Source organism: Haliotis rubra, unplaced genomic scaffold (assembly GCF_003918875.1).
Source record: "Haliotis rubra isolate DU_JTF1 unplaced genomic scaffold, ASM391887v1 Scf15, whole genome shotgun sequence".
Lineage (NCBI taxonomy): Eukaryota > Metazoa > Mollusca > Gastropoda > Lepetellida > Haliotidae > Haliotis > Haliotis rubra.
Window position 1 is genome coordinate 4,279,012 of NW_025765447.1, and position 24,157 is coordinate 4,303,168.

A 24,157-nucleotide genomic window follows, 5' to 3' on the forward strand; every position below is an offset into this window, starting at 1 on the left:
ACCACCCGTTCTGTTATTGCACAGGGTCTGGAAGGGTACACCACCCATTCTGATATTGCACATGATCTGGTAGGGTACTCTACCCTTCCTGGGAGGATATTTGATCTGGTAGGGTACACCGCCCCTTCTGGTAGACACATGGTCTGGTAAGGTACACCACACGTTCTGATAGGACATATGACCTGGTAGGGTACACCACCAGTTCTGATAGGACACATGATCTGGTAGGGTAAACCACCCGTTCTGGTGGACATATGGTCTGGTAGGGTACACCGCACGTTCTGATAGGACACATGGTCTGGCAGGGTACACCACCCGTTCGGGTAGGATATATGATCTGGTAGGGTACACCGCCCCTTCTGATAGGACACATGGTCTGGTAAGGTACACCACCCGTTCGGGTAGGATATATGATCTGGTAGGGTACACCGCCCCTTCTGGTAGACACATGATCTGGTAGGGTACACCACCCGTTCTGATAGGACACATCACCTGGTTGGGTACACCACCCGTTCTGATAGGACACATGGTCTGGTAAGGTACACCACCCATTCGGGTAGGATATATGATCTGGTAGGGTACACCGCCCCTTCTGGTAGACACATGGTCTGGTAGGGTACACACCCATTCTGATAGGACACATGACCTGGTAGGGTACACCACCCGTTCTGATAGGACACATGGTCTTGTAGGGTACACCACCCATTCGGGTAGGATATATGATCTGGTAGGGTACACCGCCCCTTCTGGTAGACACATGGTCTGGTAAGGTACACCATCCGTTCTGATAGGACACATGACCTGGTAGGGTACACCACCCGTTCTGATAGTACACATGACCTGGTAGGGTACACCAGCCGTCCTGGTAGGACACATGGTCTGGTAGGGTACACCACCCGTTCTGGTGGACACATGGTCTGGTAGGGTACACCACCCGTTCTGGTGGACACATGGTCTGGTAGGGTACACCGCACGTTCTGATGGGACACATGGTCTTGTAGGGTACACCGCGCGTTCTGACAGGACACATGGTCTGTTAGGGTACATTTTCTTAAATAATGATTTATGCATTTTCAATGATGGATCTACCACTTATTTACACCCTGCAACTGGTACTTATTCCTGTCTGGACCTATCAGTTGTAACTTCTAATTTACTAACCGAATTTGAGTGGTCTGTGCATGACGACCTCTCAGGTAGTGATCATTTTCCTACCGTTTTGAAATCTGTGACACCATCTGATGTCCCTCAGTCAACAAGATGGAATTTCACTAAAGCTGACTGGGCTCACTATAAAACTCTTTGTCCTAAACATCTAACACCTGATGTTTTTGTTGATGCTCCTGACTCTATACAACACTTCTCCGATGAGCTGCACAAAATTGCTGATGAATGCATTCCGAAGTCCTCTCCAAATCCTCACATACGTAAGCCATGGTTTACTGTTGATTGCAAACGGGCTAGGAAGGCACGGAAGAAGGCTGAACAATATTTCCGTCGCCATCCAATGGTCCATAACTTCAATAAATATAAAGTATTAAATGCTAAAGCCCGGCGTACCTTTAAACAAAATAAACGCCAGTCTTGGCAAAGGTATGTTTCAAAGATAAATTCCCGTACGCCGATGTCAAAGGTGTGGAACATGATCCACAAAATTAAAGGTAAGGGTACCAAATCAAGCATACATCATCTCAAAACTGGAGATCAGTTGTTAACAGATACATCTGATATCGCAAACAAACTGGGTGAAACACTTCAAAAACATTCTTCCTCGTCTAACTATGTTCCTCAATTTCAAAAATACCAACAACGGCAGGAAAAGAACAAAATCAATTTTCATTCGGATAATGGGGAAGATTATAATGAAATCTTTTCTATTCATGAGCTTCATACTGCTCTTGACCAAGCGCATGATACTGCAACAGGAGCTGATAACATTCATTATCAGCTCCTGAAACACTTACCGGAATCCTGTTTAGAGACACTACTGAATATTTTTGATGACATTTGGACATCTCGCAACTGTCCTTCCTCCTGGCGTGATGCCATTGTTGTACCCATACCTAAACCTGGACGTGATCATACGGATCCCTCTAATTATAGGCCCATTTCTTTGACTAGCTGCGTTTGCAAAACCATGGAACGCATGGTCAATAACAGATTAACGTGGTACTTAGAATCAAATAATTTAATCACAAATATTCAATGTGGTTTTCGTAAAAATCGCAGTACCATTGACCATTTAGTTCGATTGGAGTCATTCGTAAAGAATGCCATTATTAACAAGCAACATGCGGTGTCAGTATTTTTCGATTTAGAGAAAGCTTATGACACAACATGGAAGCACGGCATTTTAAAAGATTTACATGATTTTGGTTTACGAGGCCGTTTGCCTCAGTTTATATCCGAGTTTTTAACTGACAGCCAATTTCAAGTCCGCGTGGGTTCTACCCTGTCTGACCATTATGAGCAGGATCAGGGTGTCCCACAAGGTAGTATTTTGTCTGTCACATTGTTTAGTGTTAAGATCAACAGTTTATCAAAGGTCTTAAGTGATTCAATCGATGGGTCACTTTTTGTGGATGATTTTAATATTTCTTGTCGTGGTAAAAATATGCATACTATTGAACGGCAACTGCAGTTGTGTTTAAACAAAATAGATAAATGGTGTCTTGAAAACGGCTTTAAATTTTCTAAATCCAAAACTAATTGTATCCATTTTTGTAGAAAATATAAACCACATAAAGACCCTGAACTGTCTCTAAATGGCTCTCCCATCAAAGTCGTTAAGAAAGCCAAGTTCTTGGGTTTAATTTTTTTACTGCATCTAACTTTTCTTCCCCATATCAAGTCCCTCAAAACTAAATGCTTGAAGGCACTTGACTTGTTGAAAGTCGTTTCCAATTCTAAGTGGGAGGGATCAAGCTACCTCCTACAATTATATCGATCATTGGTACGTTCCAAACTTGATTATGGCTCCATCGTGTATGGTGGAGCCTGCAAAAGTAATCTCAAACTTTTAGATTCTGTCCACCACCAAGGTCTAAGACTATGTCTTGGTTCCTTTAGAACTTCACCTGTTGACAGCCTCTACGTCGAGGCTGATGAGCCATCTCTTACACAACGCCGTATAAAATTAACTTTACAGTATATTACAAAACTTTATTCCAATGAGTCAAACCCTGCATATAACTGTGTCTTTAATCCCCTATATGAAGATCTGTATAACAAGAAGCCTTCTCTTGTACCGCCTCTTGGTATAAGAGTGAAACCTTTCCTTTCTGCTGCTGGCATTGAGCTAGAACATATAGCTCCTTCCCGTCTTCTTTCTTCTCCTCCTTGGCAGTTGGTTAACCCACAGGTTGACCTAACTCTGACAAAGTTTAAAAAATCAGAAACTAATGAATTACAATATAAACAAAAGTATAATCAATTAAAAAGTACATATAATACATATAAATCCTTATTTACAGATGGGTCCAAGGACGGTGGCGCAGTGGCATGTGCCACTGTCATTGGATCCAGAACAATCTCTTCTAGATTACCAGATAACAGCTCTATATTTACAGCAGAAGCAAACGCAATCTTAACAGCTCTCGAATATATTCAAAGGCATCCTAAACATAAACAATATATAATCTTTTCTGACTCTCTATCTTGCCTTCAGGCTATTAAAAATCTATCTTGCAAACATCCACTTTTAATTGACATAATTGAATTGTATAATGATCTTGCTACTGGCCAATGCGACATCGTCTTTGTTGGTTACCCAGCCACGTTGGCATTTCTGGCAACACAATGGCCGATCTTTGCTGCCAAGGCAGCACTCAACAAATCTGTGACACCACTTCTGATCCCATACTCTGATTATAAAGCCAGCATTAGAACATACATCCGCGATCTGATGCAAAAGAAGTGGGATGCCCAAGTAGGTATCAATAAATTACATGCAATCAAACCAACTATCGGTTACACCTACTTGGGTTGTCAGTCCAGATTTGAAGAGGTCATCATACGACGATGTCGTATTGGCCACACAAGATATACTCATGAGTACCTATTGAAAGGTGAGGATCCTCCAGTTTTGTATCCCTTTGTGATGAAAGAATCACGGTCAAGCATGTCCTGCTTGACTGTGTTGAATATTCCATCACAAGGGATATCTATTTCAATGTCAAAACTTTGAAGGATCTTTTTTATAATGTTAATTATCATTTAATAGTTGAATTTTTAAAAGAATAAGATTTGCTTACTGATCTGTAAATAGTTAAATATTTTATTGTTGGTAGTTTAGATTAATAACTGAGATTGTTAGTGGCTGTGCCCTCAAAGGGGGTTGAAGTACTGTAAAATTATTGTCCTCCTGAGAGGGTACGTAAGTCCCAAAGCATTCAAAGTAAATTTAAATCTACTGTTATTTTTAATCGTAGAATATATGTTCTTTTAATTTGTGGCTTGAATATCTAAAATTGCTAATAGCTGAGGGATGGTGTAAATCCAGCTAGGGTCCATGCAGGTAGCAAAAGTACTGTAAGTCCCCATGGTCCCTAGTATGGTGATCTACCTTCAGTTGTTAGCAATCTATAGCCCGGTTTTATATTGTATTGTCAACTATAGTTAAACTGTTTTAGATATAATTACTAGTTTTTAAATTATTCTTTGTGATAATCTAGTTATTTTACTGTCCTTCGTAGGCAGGCTTTTATAATTTACTATTACTTACTATGTGTACCAATTAATTGTTCTCGTCACGATATGGCTGAAATATTGCCGATGTGACGATAAATTTTAACTCACTCACTCACTCACTGTTAGGGTACACCACCCGTTTTGATAGGACACATGGCCTGGTAAGGTACACCACCCGTTCTGGTAGAGTACACCACCCGTTCTGGTAAACACATGGTCTGGTAAGGTACACCACCCGGTCCTATAGGACACATGATCTGGTTGAGTACACCACTCATTCTGGTACACATGATCTGATAGGCGTAGTGCCAATATTAGATCATACATCCATACCTGTTGAGACTGTATATATTGATATGTTTGACTGTTGGGTTGGAGATGTTTGAGCAGATGAAAGGATAACGAAACCTTTATATATTATTAGGGATGACATCCCCTAGATGGAGTATATGACGCGATGTCTGAAGGAAGGGCTGAGGATCCACGCAGTCGCTCCCTACGTCAGTCGGAGACTGGTACACCCAATGGATATTGACGGGAAGATCTTCCCCGCAGGAACAGTCGTCTCACTGGGGTTGTGGAACATTCATCACAACCCGGAGGTGTGGGAGGACCCGGAAGTCTTTGATCCTGATCGGTTTCTGCCCGATAACATCCAGAAGAAGGACCACTACGCATATGTCCCCTTTTCAGCTGGCCCGAGGTAACAGTACAGCTGTAGTGGTATGTCGAGCCTATCTCCCTTAGGATCGCTGAGGTCCTTGGAGTTCCATTAGTTTGGTAGTGACCTGTGTAGTGTCATCTGAACATTTTGACAAAATGTCAATGACAGACTATACTACAATGTTTCAATTAACCCTTTAAGCCTACAGGATGTTGATTGATATATCGGCGTGACCACCTGAGTCAAAAAGTATGAGTTGTTTTTGAGCAAATGCTTTCTATAAACATAAGAATATTTCTACTAAAAGCAGGTTCCATTATAAGATTCCTAAGTTGAGCTTCTAAGTATCTGTTCAATGTGTGCGAGCCGCCGCCTATGCAGCTGTTTCACACTTGAAATAATGAATAAATACAGGAATAATTTTCGAACTTTTTACCAGAATTATATAATTTTATTATAGACAAGTTTTAATTATTTCCAGTCTGTATTCTGGACAAGTTATTGTAATATGAACAAAATCAAATGTATGATTTCTTGAAGTTACTATTACAAGAAAAACTTACTTCCTTTGGGGCATTATTCGTATTAATATTTACTGTTCAGAAACTGCATCGGACAACATTTCGCCCTCCACGAGCAAAAGGTCATGATAGGAAGAATTCTTCAAAGGTATGTTTTCTTTTTATATGTGATTTCAGCCGCTGTTATTTGAAAAAGGATATGTCATGCAGTGACATAAACAGCACAAACTCTAGAAATCTACTTGCTTAATAACGGTGTTAGTCCTGACTCCGAAACATTGCATCTATGCAATAAAGAAGTTGTCTATCCATAAAAAATGGTTCCTGTTATAGAAATGTTTAGTTCTAGAAATCATTTTTGTTTTTGAAACGTTTGTGCAGTCAGTTTCAGAATTGTACTAAAGTCACGTGGACAAATTGATCTACTTTGTCATTTATTTTCATTAACATCTCATTGCTAATACAGTAAAGAACGTTAGTATTGTCTTGTGTTACAGATACAATCTGGAGGTAGATACAAGCCACCGAGCAGGCCGGAAGGATGCCGGTATTATGAAGGCCACTGAAGGACTGTGGGTGTTCGCAAGGCACAGACACTGAACATTCGACTCACATATGATGGTCGACTATTCGCTCTGATCATGATGATGCGTACCCTAATCGTGAATGGCTCACATATGATGGTCCACTATTCGCTCTGATTATAATATATATGTTGTGCCTGAGCCATATCAGTTCTCGTGAATCTCACCAAAGTGAGAGACGGTGGTGCAAGACCTCCACCACCAAGGATCCACACATTTCTCAAACGGAAAGCCCTGATTTAACTGAAATAAATTTTCTAATGCACTTTTAATCTCATTCACTTAAGCATTTTACTCACTTTGACGAATAGCTGTACGCTTCTATCATGTGAATGTGTTTTTAACTTTAGAGCTTCAGTTATCATCTTAAGACATTTAAATAAGTATATATGTTTGTAGATCAATAAAACTTAATCGAACATAAATCTCACATATGTTTTATAACGCAACATCATAATCAGAGCGAATAGTTGACCATCATGTGTGAGCCATTCACGATAATCAGCGCGAATATTTACATTCAAAAACATTGTCATGCATGAGCCTTCCACGTCTTAAGAACGTAACCCTGCAGTGTTCCCCTTAACAGATAAAGAGGGGTAATCATTGTTCAAACACAAGAGCAGATTTTAGGCCTCTCAGAAATGGCATAATAACAAAACAGGAATGGCGTTACCTTTTAGTCCATTAAATTCTTAAATGAGCTCCTGGAAGCTTAAACCTTCTCGATCAACAGCCGATTGCTATCTGGACCCAGTCTGCCTTGAAGAGTCCCACTTCTTGACTATGTTTGTTGTTAACGGGAAAACCCATATAGCCGAATGACCTATCTGGGACACACCGGCACAGGGTTTGTTTCCATTATCACAGGATCTTGTTCAATACATTGTGGGTCGGGTCACTCGCTGGGTTTACAATCACCCGCTGGTTCAAGGTAGTACTACAGCTGATGGTGCTAGTATATACTAATGCTTAGTCTCTGAATGATATGTAATTTTGATAGAAATAAACAATTCCTTATCAATTTAAAAGGAGCCTCAGTGAGAAGGGAGAACCTGGGAAAATTCAGACTGTCTTCATTTCTGACTTTAGCCTATAGGGCTGACTAGAAGGAAAAATAATGTGTTTTAGGGACTGTAAGACAGACTAGTGTTAGTGTTTCAAGCCGATCCCTCAGTGAAGGATCGCAAGGGGAACCTTAGAGTCATGCTTAGTGTCTGAATACATATAATTTTGTTAGAAAAAAAATTAATCCATTTTAAATTGAAAAGGAGCCCAAGTGAGAAGGGAGATTCAGAATCTGAGGAAATTAGACTTGCTCTATTTGGGACTTTAGCATTGTACGGAGGGTTGGGCGGGAGGAACAATACTTGGTATTAAGGGGCTGAGGCAGATTAAGGGAGCCTAGTTGCCTATTGTAATGACGGATTCTAATGTTGTAAATGATACTGGAAGTTGGGGTATGATCTTAACAAGTTACAGTTACGTGTTTGATATCTGTGCGTGACCGTAAGTCATAAACTTTGTTGACTTTCTTCTCAAGTGTTTGTTTATTTCTTGTTTAAGCCGCACCCAGCAATATTTCAGCTATATGGCGGCGGTCTATAAATAATCGAGCCTGGACGAGACAATCCAGTGATCAACAGTATGAGCATAGATCAACGCTGTTGGGAGTCGATGACATGTGTCAACGAATTCAGCATGTATGACCACCTGATCCCGTTAGTTGCTTCTTAGGACAATCATGGATTGCTGAAGACTAATTCTAACCTCTTTTCAAGTCAAAGTAATGAGAAGGAGAGCTTATTGAGTACTAGTATTGAAGGCGCTACCAAGAGTGCAGTTACCTATTTTGACTAGTGCTACACGTTCCTATTTTGGTCAGGGTGACAAGACTTTGCATGTGTTTATGACTGGTGAAACTGGTGGGACAAGACCTCACCTTTTCTGGAAAACCTGGTATCATCGCTATTTGTTAGTGTTTAATAAACACATGCTTATGATATAGTCGATCACAGAGGCTCTTGTGGATGTCGAAAGGACTTTGTCTCCCTCAATAACATCACATCATTATCACAAAACAACATGCTCCGCACTTGGCAGAGATGTTTTAGTCGATCAGGAAAAGGTTTTGTCTCTAATATGTTTGTATGACATAAAAACGATCGTGGTATCTTGATATATTGAGTTTTCTCTGAATGATATTCATATATATATAGTTCTCCTTGCCCTAAAACTTTAAATTGTATGTTAACCACAGAGCAAACCCTCACTTAACATTTAAATTCTTTTGGGACACCATGGAATCAGCATTTCCTTCATGGCTACTGATGAGGATTGCGAGGAATGTACTATCTCTTCATTTCCTCTAATACTGGCAAACTATTGCAAACTAATATTTAAGAAATAATTCAAGGAAATAATAATTACCACAAAGCATCAATTCACCCTTTGTAAACGTCGTTACTTAAGGAAACAGAATTACTAATCTTTCACTCCGGATTTGTTTATCAATGTCAATGCAGCTTCTCTTTAATAAGTCCCTTTTGGGTAGCCTAGTAACTAAAGCGTTCGCGCATCACGCCCACGACCCGGGTTCGATTCCCCACACGGGTACAGTGTGTGAAGCCCATTGCTGGTGTGTCCCCGCTGGAATATTGCTGGAATATTGCTAAAAGCTGCGTTAGACCATACTCACTCACTCATTGTATTTACACGATTCCTTCAGATGTTGGCGATTATTACAAATTCAGCCAAGCATTAAAAGAACACATATTCTACGATAAAAAACGTAGTAAGAGGAAACATACTTTGAATGTTTTGGGACTTAAACAACCTCACAGGAATACAATTACTAGTTTACAGTGATTTAACCCTGTTTGAGGATACAGCCACTAACAATCTCAGTTATTAATCTAATGTACCGATTTTATAATTCCATTGATATATTTACAAAACACATGGAATAATTCTATATCTTTTAATATGCAGTAATAAAATGACTACTCAGACTCACTCGATCACTATTTCCACATCCATAAAACGTCCCTGCTATAAGTAGAGTCGATTCCATGAAATGACTCTATTTCCAGAATCCTACGATATCCAAACACACCCAAAACCCATTTTAAACAAAATCGTACTCACATGAGATGCCCAGTTAGCTTGCTCTCCCTTTATCATCTCGCTCGGTGTGTAATGGGTAACCCCCCATTACCCCTACATGCCACTACCCCTACAGCTTATAACAACATAGTTTACGGTCTGTTGCACTGTTAATCCACTGCCTGTTACCTATCCCACACAATGGACTAATCCACTTAAGAGACATAACAACACACAACTAAAAGGTTGAGAGAATGATTTTAATGAAAAGTGATCATCATTTGTCATCATCAAGATTTTAATAAGAATTAACAATAATTCGTCATCATGATTCTTTGATGGACATTAACAATTAATTGTTAACATTCAATGTTAACATAGTCATTTGTGTCAAGTGTTTCAGTCTATGAACATTCAGTGTTTCAATCTATCCCAGCTTAAGCAGATAGCCGACGGCGTCCAAGAACTGAAGAGGTGATTTCTGTCCAAGCTCAAGCTGCTCCTTGAGTCTACACAGGCGATTGTCAATCTCCCTGAAGACTCGCTTTCTGCTTCTTGTCGCAGCACCAAAGTCTTTTTGTGAAATCTTCACCCTCTCAGCATGTTCAATTCTCCTAATGACTTCTACAAATCTGTATATGTTCGGATGCCTGTGTGGAATTTCACGGTTCAGTCGGTTGTGAAAACATTCTAGATTGTTGTTTGTCCTCGGCCCAGTTGTCAGGTTGTGGTTCCACAGGGGAAGTAGAAATCTGGCTGTGTCGTCGACCCAGGTTGTCACGATGTAATCGTTGAAGTCGACTGCTCTTGGGACGTCTGGAGTGTCGTCCATGGCTTCTACCCACGTGTCCTGGACCGTGTCTTGAGGGAGTAGAGGTAGCCCAGCTGCTCTCCTGATCCACTTGGTGACTTCGGGGTTTTCTTTGTAGGCAACAGCCAGTCCAAGATGGAAGTCTGTCTGGATACAGAATGGGACAAGCGGCCTGTTGAGTCTCCGCTGAACTTCATCCTTGAGGAGTCTGAAGAGTCTGGAGTAGGTCGTCGTCTGGCGGTCGGGAAGTAAGGCGAAGATGAGGGGATATGTGGTGGTCCCACGTCTGGCATGTATGATGTAGACTTGATTCCATAGTGCAGGGCAGGCAGTGAATGTTCCATCCATGTAGATGTTCTCGGCTGACTGCAAGGCCTGAATACTCTCTTGGGTGTCAAATGCCAGGATCTTGTCATCATCGCCGTCAGCAAACAGGAGGAATGGTCGACCATTTGCTGTCTGCGTCCAGGGATCTTGAAGGTCGACTTCTGATCTCGTCTGTGGTAAAACAGGAATCGTCTTCTGGCGGTGGCGGTACAGGGCGCTGCACATGGATGGAAAGGATGGCATCGTGCGTGTCTCATCATTGGTCAGGTTGGTGAGCTCGTCGTTGTAGATGGTGCGCATCTGTGTTGACTCCTCCTGGCTCTCTTCCTCAGGTTGCTGACAAACCGGACCTTCTGACTATCCTCTGGTGGGTGATTATGTTCTGTCGTATTCCTTACAACATTGCCAACAGTTGTGACTCTTCCTCTGCATGTTGACTGAACACACTTCCAGTGTACACAAGACTGTCTCTCGACATTCTTAGTGTGAAGATAACCGTCAAATAGGACTTGGGGGCTACCTCTCCGCGACATAACAAACTCAACATTACGCAGACCAGCCATGTTGATGCCATGTTAGTTTGTTGTCAACAGCTATATACTATACCGAACTATCTCAATTTACTTTCTCGTCTCACCTTCTCATTTCCCTCCACTTCTCAATAATACTGTGTATCTTTTATCATGGCACGAAAACAACTTAATTTCAACATTTAACAACCTACACATTATCCAATTTGTAAAATTGTTCTACTCACTAGAGGTTTATCTTTCATCATGAAACTAAAACAACTTTTAGCTAATCCCAAATTTCCTTGACACAAAACACTAAAGAACAGTTTAATCCCTCCCTTGATCTCATCTGTATACTCTATGCACTAATCCCTCTTTGGGTCAGTTCAGGTAGGTAAATGCCGTGTGTTGTTTTAACTAATAGTAGGGGTACTGGGCTGTAGGGGTAGTGGCATGTAGGGGTTATGGTATTCTTGTCGCCTGGACGAGCAGTGCTGTTCTGCTGTAAATAACGCCCCCGGCCGCGTCATACCAAAAGACGTTAAAATATGGTACTTGTTGGTCCCTGCCTGGCGCTTGTAATGGGTACAACAAGAACTGGTCGGCTCAGAGTCAGTATAATGTGTCTGAGTGAGGTATTCATGCTTCACTGTTGGTGTCTGAGTGGGCTAGCACTATAAAACCAGCTTACGTCTGGGCTAGTTCAAGCAACTGCACACACACATACACACGTATGCACGTCGTCATATGAGCGAAATATTCTCAAGCACGACGTTAAACCCAATTTCACCTCACCTCACCAAAAGAGATGACAGCCTGTTTCTAAACACATTTCTACATTTCCTCAAATATCATACATATAATAATACATATACACACACCTATATATGCAGACATACACAAAATAATGACAAAACATGGATTTCCCTCCTGTAGCTTTTGTGGATGTCCTTACATATGTATTGATGTACACAACCGAATTCCACCCTTGGGTAAAAACTAGTACTTTTGTTGGGTTGAGTCCTATCCGGGATTCGTACCCCCACTCTCACTGTTAGGCAAAAATACTAGAATCTGTAATTTACTGAGAAAGTGTCATCCAAACAATGCGTGAAGCCCATTTCTGGTGTTCCCCGCCGTGATATTGCTGGAATATTGCTCAAAGCGGCGAAAAACTAGACTCACTCACTCTTGATGATATTTTGACACAAACTTGCAAGGAAGATTTATACTTAGGGTGTTTCTATGCCAGTTGCCAGAAAGTATGATGAGAGAGTGTAGTATGTATTGTTGCGTAAAATGACATGTTTGAACGATAGAAAGTTTGTGATCGCCATAATTGTTCTTCATAGCTATGTACAGTAGCATTCACACTTCTTCTCCATACATGTTTTGGAGGAAATATGCCTTGAGCAATATATTTGTCAGATAGACTTTTCAGATATTGATCACGTCAAACGGTGAATGGGACCCATGTGTAAACGATACGTCACAGCAGATTTTATCACCGGGTCAATGGCTGTTCATCGGGAGTGTGTATATAAGGATCGACAGAGTCTGTTGTTGGTTAGAGAACTTCGGTTCGTCGGCTTGCAAACATGGACGTTCTGCAACTTGTATCCCGTCTCAATCGTGACACTGCTCTGCAGGCTGTGGGGACATCCGTGGCCCTGTACGTGGCGTACCGAGTGGTCAAACTCGTGGTCTGGTATCGGCGTTTCTTCAGCTTCTTCAACAACTGTCAGGGCGTCAAGGAGTTTAACTGGAGGTCTGGGAACCTGCATGTGGTGAGTCAGTTTACAGCATGTGTCGTGTCAGTTTACTGCATGTATCGAGCCATTTTACAGCATGTATCGAGCCATTTTACCGCATGTATCGTGCCATTTTACTGCATGTATCGTGTCATTTTACTGCATATATCGAGCCATTTTACCGCATGTGTCGTGTCATTTTACTGCATATATCGAGCCATTTTACAGCATGTGTCGTGTCATTTTACTGCGTATATCGAGCCATTTTACTGCATGTGTCGTGTCATTTTACTCTATATTTTGAGTCTCTACTGCATTTGTTAAGTCACTTTACTGCATGTATTAAGTCACTTTACTGCATGTGGGGAGTTACTTCTCTGCATGTGGTGGGTCGCTTTACTGCATGTGTTGAGTCCCTTTACTGCATGTGTCGAGTCCCTTTACTGCATGTGTCGAGTCCCTTTACTGCATGTGTTGAGTCCCTTTACTGCATGATCAGTCACTTTACTGCATATGTCGAGTCCCTAAATAATCTCAAAACTAATTGATGTCTGTGAATATGTAAACAACGGGAAATATTCATTTAAAGTGATTTATGTAAGTTTGATTGTTTGGTTGGTTGGCGGCGGTCTGTAAATAATCGAGTCTGGACCAGACAATCATGTGATCAAAATCATGAGCACCTATCTACGCAGTTGGGATATGTTTGAAATATACGGACATAAAATAACCGCAACAAACCCCTTCCGCATCCGTAATAAAGACATGTTTAACATTTGTTAGATGGGACCTAGTCATATGTCAGGAATGATGCCCTGGATGTATGTCATCATGTCACATGGTTCCACATCTGAATCCATGTCCCCGAGTACACTATAATGATCAAACTTAGTCTCTTACATTTAGTACCTAAGCAATGCCCTGTGGGATTTTGCAGGTTATCTATTGTGAGTTGGTTACTAATAGTAATTATTCTATCATGGCTACGTGAAATACTCGAATTTGATTGGACAATCAATACAATTAGACAACTGGATTGAAAATGCGTCTGATTTCATGACCGCTTCACTGCGCACATATACAACACTGCCGCATCAGCTTTTATCAACCAACATGACTAATATCAACACAACAGACGTGATGGAAATGCTAATAAAACATTTTAAAAAAATATACAATTATATGATATTTTTTTTCCTCCACAGTTATTAGGCAACGTCACTATCATATTACCTTCTATTATAAACATATTCAAACTCAATTACAATTGTACAGCCCCAAACATAGCCAAACAATATCTAACTTATAAATCAGAAAGCCTTATAGAAATACATCCCTGTTTATACAAAAATTACAGTAAAACGTTCGTAATATTGGCATACCTTGGAAACGGTATATTTGTTTCCTTTTTGAATGGCGTACACAACATGAGATATCCAGTAAGTTTGAAACACTATATTTGCGTCACACCTTCGACACTTTTATGAGGAAATTCGCAAGATAACGCTAAGGCGAAACACCAAATTTATGCCACGCATACTCTATCATGTCCCGTTGCATCGTTCAAAAGATACATGTCAAAAATTGAACCACCAGAATTCTGCTTTCTGCCAGGTTTCCCCGCAAGGCTGTTACTGCGCGTCCGGTTTCAAATGAAATTTAGATTCTATCAATTCGGTCTAACATTCATCTAATTTCCAAACAGCTTTATCTCCTAAATAACTGAAGGTCAAAAATGGGAAGATTTGTTTTCTTCTTGAAAGATATTTAAGGCTCAGATTTGAAATGTTGGGTTGTCCAATTATTTTTGTAGATTTATAAACATGCTGGATATAGTGTTAGGTGTTTCTTATTTCTTAATACCTTTGTCCTCGAGGTGGAGATTTTTATGGAGAAGCATGTACAATGTGAATGACCCCCCTAAAATTTATGTACAAAATCAGTGACCCCCCTGCATGTCATGTACAAAATCGAGTCTCCTAGGCTAACGCTTAGTCTGTGAATATATATATCCTATGTATATAATTTTGATTATAACAAATAAATCCATTTAAATTGAAATGGAGCCCCGGGGACACCAGAGATCCTGAACCTTTGGAAATCTAGACTTGCTTTATTTACGGCTTTAGCACTGCAGGGAGGGATAGGCTGTAGGGAAATTATATGGTTTAGGGACTGTGAAGTAGACTACTGACGTTGTACGTTACTGTGTATGACCGTTATAAAAGCTGGCGGGACAGGGGCGGTATCGTCGCTTTAGTGCTTGACACGAGTCTCCTTAATCAGGTGCATGGATGTGTTTCAGCTGCCCCAGGACTTCGAGAAACGTGCCGAAGTGGAGCAGGAATGGATGAAGAGATTCCCCAAGTACTACCGGCTCTGGGTAGGGCCTCTTAATCCAGTCATCAGGGTCTACCACCCAGATACCATCAGACCCATCATCAAGTCCACAGGTAATCAGAAAAGAAAAAAACTAGTCTGGGTGCATTGAAATAGGTTCTAACTGTATCTGAAACGATATCAACAAGACCCACAAATCTTGGTCAAACTTTCGCAATAGAAGTTTACAAACAATTGTAAATGTGTCTCGCTCAACACTGAAAGAAATGTTTCAATATGTGTACATTGATTTCAAAATCAGTCCAGAAGGTTTGACCCTTTCTTTGCATTTTCACAGAGCCAAAACCAAGGGGATTTGGGGCCCAATATGAAACAGTAGTGCCCTGGCTCGGGGAGGGTCTCCTGATCGCTGGGGGACAACGCTGGTACCGAGCTCGTCGACTCCTTACCCCCGCCTTCCACTTCGACATCCTTAAACCCTACGTCGAAGTCTCCAACAACGCTATCGACACTATGATGGTAAGAAGCTTACATGCCTTCAACAATGTCACCATGATACATTCAGTGTTGCAATTGTTAGTTTAAGGTAAACTCGCAGGTTTACTTACCATTTATGAAGGGCTCCTAAACTTTGGCATTCCTTAATATGTAGGGGGTATCTTCATTCTGGATGTCAATATTTACTTGAGCCTATCAGGTTCCCTCTTAAAGTTTCCGGTTAAGAATGACGATACAATTGGAACACCGTTAATAAGTCAAATCACATGAAATTGACAGCCTCTACCTTAAATTGGACATCAAGTTCGGTTTAAGATCTCCATCTATGTGTTTGAGTTACATGTAGCCCTCTCAGTTCTCGATTGGCTGAGCAAAGCATTAATTTTGTGGAATTTTGTGATTTCAACTATTCTGGTGTGTGTCGTCTTTTATTGACAGAGGGTAATTCAGCCCTGACTAAAAACGTTTTACAAATTGAGCCAATATTTCTGGTAAGTATACATGTGGCAGTGTTTTAATGTGAACGGCGTGTATATGTTTTTACAATCATCTGAGTGTACATGCAGTTTACATGTGTTTTAATTTCAACGTGTCATGCCGCACTATGTTCAGTGTTGCCTGATCAGCTTTAAAGGCCTTAGTAATTTAAGCATTTACAAAAACCTTCCTAGGCACCTGTGTGTGTGTGTGTGTGTGTGTGTGTGTGTGTGTGTGTGTGTGTGTGTGTGTGTGTGTGTGTGTGTGTGTGTGTGTGTGTGTGTGTGTGTGTGTGTGAAGCGCATGATCAGATTGGTTTTCGAAGATGTGGACACCTTACAACTTCATCACTTCAGCATTCCCTCACACTTATAGGTCGTGAAATTGCCGTTAAAGTTGACTCACTCATTCAATAAAACCTTCACCAATAAACTTTTATTTAACAGGCTAAGATTGACAATCACATCAAGGAAGGCACCAGCTTTGAGTTGTTCAACATGATCAGTCTGTGTACATTTGATATCCTGTTGAGATGCGCCATGTCGGTCAAGGAAAACATACAGCAACAGGGGTGAGTACGGGGAATTTGAAATATTACAAAATGAGTGAATATAAAAAACCATGTGTGGGTACGGGGAATTTGTTCTATGACAACAATGGTGAGTATGGGGAATTTCATATCTGACAACATGGGTGAGTGCGGGGACTTTGATATATGACAACATGGATGAGTACGAGGAATTTGATAAATGATAACATGGATGAGTACGAGGAATTTGATATATTTTAACATGGGTTAGTACGGGGAATTTGATTATGAAAAGCGGGGCGAATACGGGGAATTTGATATATGCTAACATGGGTAAGTACGAGGAATTAGATTAATACAACATGGGTGAGTACGGGGAATTTGATATATGACAACATGGGTGAGTACGAGGAATTTGATAAATGATAATATGGGTGAGTAAGAGGAATTAGACTATTACAACATTGGTGAGTACGGGGTATTTGATATATGATAACATGGGTGAGTACGGGGAGTTTGATAAATAATAACATGGGTGAGTACGGGGAATTTGATATATGACAACAGTAGAGATGGGAGTAGCCAGGCAGGTAGAAACAGGGGTGAGTACGGGAAACAGACCGACTTCAGCGCAGATGAGAAAGTGTAACAGGGCTGTGTACGGGGAAGTCTGAGAGCCAGAAACAATGGTGAACGCGGGACATGGTTTCAGTTACATCTAGTTACAGGCAATCTTCAGTTCTACACACAGCATGTACGATCAATATTGTTTTAAAGAAAGACTTATCAATTAATATGCATACTTTTTTTTCTTTCAGGCAAACACATCCGTATGTAAGCGCAGTGAATGACTTGCTCACCCTGGCTACAATCCGATACTTGTAAGTTGCTACAATCCGAAACTTGTAAGTTTCGGGAGTTTTTGTTAAGTTTATTTTGGTGTTGTTTTTGTTGTATTGGGTTTTTTTGGGTTTTTTTTGTTGACATTAATTATTATTGTTTATATACTTACTAATTTACTTATTTAATCGGGGTTGCCAAAATTTGAGTGCCACTAAACTGTAATATTGAGTTGTATTTTAATAAGATCCATTCACTCACGCTCAACCTGATTCCGACTGCTACTTGTTTAATCCCCTTAATCTTCCAATCTTGTTTCGTACTTTCGCGTTGATTAGTTAAAAAGGCAAATATAAGTTGTTAGACAATAACAGAATATTATTGAATGCAATGGATTTCTTGAATTCATTAAATGGATGCATCAGGCGCGAGAATGATTGAAGACTTGTCTTTTTCAGCAACCCACTGTACTTCTTTGACTTCGTCTTTTACAACACGTCCAAGGGGAAGAAGTTTAAGGAGCGTTGTGACTTTGTACATAGCTGGGCGGAAGGCATCATCGACAAGAGGCGACAGGATTTGGTCAGTGTTTAACCTACAACAATCTTTACAACATAGTTCACAGTAATGCAGAGAATAGGTCCTATGACTTACCGTGGATGTGAAGAGAGAGTGAATGAGTGAGTTTGGTTTTACGCCGCTTTTGCAATATTACGGCAATATCACGGCGGGGGACACCAGAAATAGGCTTCACACATTGTACCCATGTGGGGAATTGAACCCGGGTCTTCGGCTGGACGAGCGAACGGTTTAAGCACTAGGCTACCCCACCGCCCCTATTAACAGAAAGACTGGAAGCAAACAAATTTTCTGTATAAAACATACGTGGGTCATGGAAGCCACAAATAACTTTTAATCATAGAAGGCCCCTTTCAATATAACGGTATTGCATGTGTTAATTCCGTGTAATATAGTCCCTTAAACTTCGCTCATACGTCAACCCCAAATCAAATGTACGAGGAGCTCGGCAGGTAGAGATAATTCAAAGGAAAGTAATGCACATTTAGTTGGCGAATTAGCCAAATATTGGTACACATACAAGTCTTATTTCATATTAATCTTTTAGCGTTAAACCATTTTGTACCCAAACACGCTGTGGTAAGATAGCTAGACTTATCCTGGTTAATCGAAAAACATTTTCTGAAAATACGGCATTTCAATAATGTACCCACAAAAAAACTGAGAATATTTCGAAAATGAACTTTTCACATGCCTGAATATATACATAGTATTTTAGTTTTTATACATGGAACTTATTTTGTGTGTATCTTGCGACAGGTAAGATGTTGCAATGGGTTATATTCTAATACTGAGTACATATGCTGGGATGTTTATTTTGTTTTCTAAACTTTGAGATATTGTAGTGTATGTAACATTATACCTTTGAATAGCATTGCCATGTGTTTATGATCTAACTGTATATATACAGGAGAGAGATGGTCCCCCCAAGGCCCGCTACCTGGACTTCCTTGACGTCCTGCTCAGTGCCAAGGATGCTGATGGCAAGGGTCTCACCCCGCTAGAGGTCAGGAATGAAGTCGACACGTTTCTATTTGCAGGTATGCCGACTAAACATATCGCTGTTTACCGGGATAACCATCCTTTATTGATCGTTGGAACATGTCTCTGTCATTACACATGCATGCACTGCGAAATCATAATGAAGGAATAATAATGTTGTAATGGAAAGGTTACATGCAAAAAAGATGAGAAAATTGCAGAAGGTTTTCCGGACTCCACTTCGGAATGTATAGTATTATGATCTACAGACACCTCCTCAGTATGGACATAAGCACTACTTTATTTGACTCAAACATGGCCATGGTTGTTGATCTTAAACAGCAATGGTATTGTCATCTGACAATACGCAAAATTGATGCAATCACCCATATAGATTAAACATAGTTGGCCTGGTCCTAGATTTATAAGTGTTCTATCGCTCATTCTCGATTAAATTTATTCTTAAGGTTGAATGTATTTCCATCTCACAATGTACCGGTGGGGTAGCCTAGTGGTTAAGGCGTTCGCTAGTCAGGCCAAAAACCCGGGTACGATGCGTGCAGCCCATTTGTGGCTGCCCCCACCGCAATATTGTAGTAATATTTTTAAAGTGGATAAGCTAAAACTCTCACCCCCTCCATCTCACAAACATTAGTAAATCCTAATCTTAATAAATGTATTCTTACTTGGTCATGGAAATGCGACATTGTACAGAGATTCCGATCACATTATGTGAACACAGACGGAATTTTTCACTTGCATTTGCTGCAATTTCCACATGGTCATTGTCATGGTGTTATCTACAAGTACATGAGAGATAGTCCACAAGACATCGACCGAAAGTATGTCCCCGTTCACATCTGGTCAAAGCATGACTATAAATGTTTTCAGGAAACGTTAACCTCTGACATCACCAATAATATCTAAAAAGAGGCACAACGAGCATACATCTGTAGCTAATATCAACAATCCTTCACCACAGAAACTGATTTATCGACAAATCTTGTGACCCTGGACATGGACCAGTTATGTGAAGGATGTGTTGCTTCTCCGCAGGACTTTTATTTCAAGTGGATGTTTTGATCTGCGTTTCTTTTTTGTGAAGGTCACGACACAACAGCCAGTGCGATCTCATGGACGCTGTTTACCATGGCCTCCAAACCCGAGTTCCAGACCAGGGTCCAGGAGGAAGTGGACACCTTGCTGGAAGGAAGAGAATCCAAGCACATCAAATGGTAGGGCACAGCACTGGTTCGGGTACATGTTGTAGGGGGAATCACATAGCAGAGCAAATCGCGTGGTATGGCAATCATCGGGGAAATTAATTCTGCTGGTCGGGAACCCCACTTATTATTGTCAGGGCACTTTACCTGGTCAATTACATCACCTGTACGATACATACCCTGGTATGGCACATAACCTGGTCGATTACATCACCTGTACGATACATACCCTGGTATGGCAGTTGACCTGGACAATCACATCACCTGTACAATACATACCCTGGTATGGCAGGTAACCTGGTCAATCACATCACCTGTACAGTACATACCCTGGTATGGCAGGTGACCTGGTCAATCACATCACCTGTACAATACATACCATGGTATGGCAGGTAACCTGGTCAATCACATCACCTGTACAATACATACCCTGGTATGGCAGGTAACCTGGTCAATCACATCACCTGTACAAAACATACTCTGGTATGGCAGGTAACCTGGTCAATCACATCACCTGTACAATACATACCATGGTATGGCAGTAAATACTTCAAAATTGTTTTCACATCTTAACAAGTTGATAAGCATAAACATAATTATCATTTCCAATAGGGTATTATTTAAATATTGATAACGTTACGGTATTTTTCAATATTTTGGACAAATCAAGAGTACGTGGCACTCATCTTAGGAGAAATTAGAGAAGAGTAGGAGAAATTGCCAGAAAAAGTGAGTGAGTGAGTATGGTTTCACGCAGCTTTTAGGCCCGGGTTCGATTCTACACGTGGGCACAATGTGTGAAGCCCATTTCTGGTGTCCCCCGCCGTGATATTGCTGGAATATTGCTAAAAGCGGCGTAAAACTAAACTCGCTCAGTCAGTCTACATATTAATATCCTAGTGTTTTATCCTGGCCAATCGTGGTATTGTAACGCTTAGTGCAAAAACCTACAAGGCAATTTTACAGCTGCGTAGTACCTGTTTTATAATCATTATATATATGTATTACAGAATTTCTTTTATCTACTGCAATGTGCATGGGTTTTTTTTAAAATATGGTTTATCCTACTTCTAAGCATCCTCATAACTCCAACAGGAGTGGCTCATTTTATATTACGTTATTTCATAGCATCTTATTTGTAAATTGAGGCGAGACGTTAATAAACTATGCGTCTGTTAACATGTTTGACTTTATATTTGGAGAAGTTTGACTACTGGAAGGTAATGAACCACGTATATGTTTTAGGGATGACATCCACAAGATGGAATATCTAGCCCGGGTTCTGAAGGAAGGGATGAGGTTACACTCGCCAGTCCCGTTCGTCAGTCGGAGACTAGAACATCCCATGGAGCTGGACGGGAAGGTCTTTCCAGTAGGAACAATGGTCGCACTGGGCATATGGAATGTTCATCACAACCCAGACTTGTGGGAGAAGCCGGATGTGTTTGACCCCGACCGTTTCCTGCCTGAGAACATCCAGAAGCAGAACACCTACTCATACATCCCCTTCTCTGCTGGCCCACGGTAATACTACTTACCTTGCCTCACACATAAATGTCGTTTTCTGATTGGCTGAGCGCTCTTCTATTATTTTCAATGTACCCCGCTTACAAGCGAGTAACATTCTCTATGTACCCCGCTGGGAATGAGTACTCATTTGGAACTTCGTAGTAGTAAGTCTTTATCTCGATCAACATTGAATCACGTATGATGTACGGAAATTACCGATTTTTTGGGAATGCAAATCGATGGAAGGGAGATAACTCTAAATTTGTTTTTCTTGTTGTCTGGTACTCCATGCTATGATCGATACCCGTGCTTCAAATGGTTCAAAATTACCATTGAGGTGTTCGGTAACATAAATACGTTGTTCACTGGTCCTTCGGGCTCAGGGAACATATACAAACATCGAGGGTACATCTACCCATGTCCTTCTCGAGACCAGTGAACAACTTATAATGTCTGTCCAGCCAGTCTGTTTATTGTGTTAGGTTAAACTACAGCTGGGATTGTTGTGTCAAACCTAGGTTCCGACACTCACTCTGCACCCGTGAAGCTCCGCGTTAGAATTGATCTTCTGTAACCCATGCTTGTCGTAATAGGCGACTAACGGGATCGGGTGGTCAAACTCGTTGACTTGGTTGACACATGTCATCGTGTCCAAATTGCGTAGACTGATGTTCATGCTGTTGATCACTGTATTGTCTGGTCCAGACTCGATTAATTACAGAATTAATGTTGTTTTCATCACGAACCCTGCATGTTGTAGTGTACAATCCCGAGTAGTGTGAGTAGAAAAATGACGAATATATACATTGTTATCATATTTTCAATCTTTCGTTCTTCGAAATCTGTTTGTGATTCTAAATTGTAGTTTATTACAGAAGCACTAGACACTATACATCCAAACTAAGAACAGGACTGACGTTTAGTCAGGACTCGCATAAATACTTCTAGACTGTCCTGTTTTGTAAAATATATTTTCGTTTTTTTAAAATCGGACCAAAAATACGTCTATTCGGGACGCAAATGTACAACATTTCAAACATTATAAGGTTCATTTCGTTGCAAATTGATTTCTTGCTCTCAGTCTTCATTGAACCTTCTCTGATGTTCCGGGCCGTGATATTGTTGAAATATTGATTAAAGCAGCGTAAAACCATACTCACTTGACTGAACCAATTGCCTTCCACAGAAAATCACTCCGACCCAGATTAAATCTTACCGTTGCTAGAATGGGATAATATGGACAGGTTCGATATTTGCTTTTATTACACATTTCAGTTGCAAGAAAAATTCTTCCCTTCTTTTCCCCTGTAGCTATATATCCCTCGCGAGAGTATGTGAGAACATGGGAGAATGTGTTATTTATTGTTCATATATGTTCTCTTCAGAAACTGCATTGGGCAACATTTCGCCCAGAACGAGGAAAAGGTCATAATAGGGAGAATTCTCCAGAGGTATGTTTTCTTTAATAATTTGTTACATGTAATTTCAGCCCCTGTAACATTAAAAACAAATATATTTCCTGCTTTGAAATACAATTTACAAACTGCATACAACCAACAAATTCAAAAGATCTCTTTTTGTTATTACCACGTCTGAGAAAGCTGAAGTCAGTTCTTACTAAATATATATGTTCTAGTTTTCATTGCTAATGCAAAAAATAAAGTTCAAGAATGTTTTGCTTTTCAGATACAAGTTAGAGGTAGATACAAGCTACAAGGTTGGGAGAAGGTTTGCTGGCGTGATGAAGTCCACTGAAGGTCTGTGGGTGTACGCCAAACACAGAAACTGAACATTCCAGCAGAAGGTGGACATTCCGGTCTCATGAAAACAATGATGACTGATGCTGATCTACACAGATATATTCCACTTGATTGTTTAGCATTGATGATAGTAGATTACACACTGTTTTGTACCCCAGGAAAACTACGATTATATGATTGGTTGATTGTTTGACGCAATACCAGAATAACTCTATTCATATAAATTATATACCTTTCGGAATTAAGTATTGATGCTGATGTGATCTTGCAAGAATCCTTCCAAGATATATTTGGTAGATTTAAACGTACATCGTATCCAATAGACCATCATGTATTGAGTCCCATTTGCTTCCACTTTCTTTATCCACTTAAGTGAGACTGTCCTTACATTCCCAGGTCAACTGACTCTTGTATTATGCACAAGTGATGTCTTTTTGTCATGTTACAGCCATTGGTG

At 40.5% G+C, this 24,157-nt stretch overlaps 2 protein-coding genes across 2 annotated transcripts; both read left to right on the forward strand.

The window, feature by feature from the left end:
- The first annotated feature begins 5,129 nt into the window (after nt 1-5,129).
- Nucleotides 5,130-6,480, forward strand: LOC124270123 (cytochrome P450 4F8-like). The gene is made up of 3 exons (XM_046705142.1): nt 5,130-5,392; nt 5,957-6,022; nt 6,372-6,480. The coding sequence occupies exons 1-3, from the start codon at nt 5,130-5,132 to the stop codon at nt 6,472-6,474; spliced, it is 432 nt and encodes a 143-aa protein (XP_046561098.1). The 3' UTR covers nt 6,475-6,480.
- Nucleotides 6,481-12,811: 6,331 nt separating this feature from the next.
- LOC124270124 (cytochrome P450 4F2-like) lies at nt 12,812-23,813 on the forward strand. The gene is made up of 11 exons (XM_046705144.1): nt 12,812-13,000; nt 15,270-15,417; nt 15,642-15,823; nt 16,726-16,850; nt 17,627-17,689; nt 18,107-18,230; nt 19,138-19,267; nt 20,314-20,443; nt 21,677-21,955; nt 23,326-23,391; nt 23,627-23,813. The coding sequence occupies exons 1-11, from the start codon at nt 12,812-12,814 to the stop codon at nt 23,727-23,729; spliced, it is 1,539 nt and encodes a 512-aa protein (XP_046561100.1). The 3' UTR covers nt 23,730-23,813.
- Nucleotides 23,814-24,157: the final 344 nt, after the last annotated feature.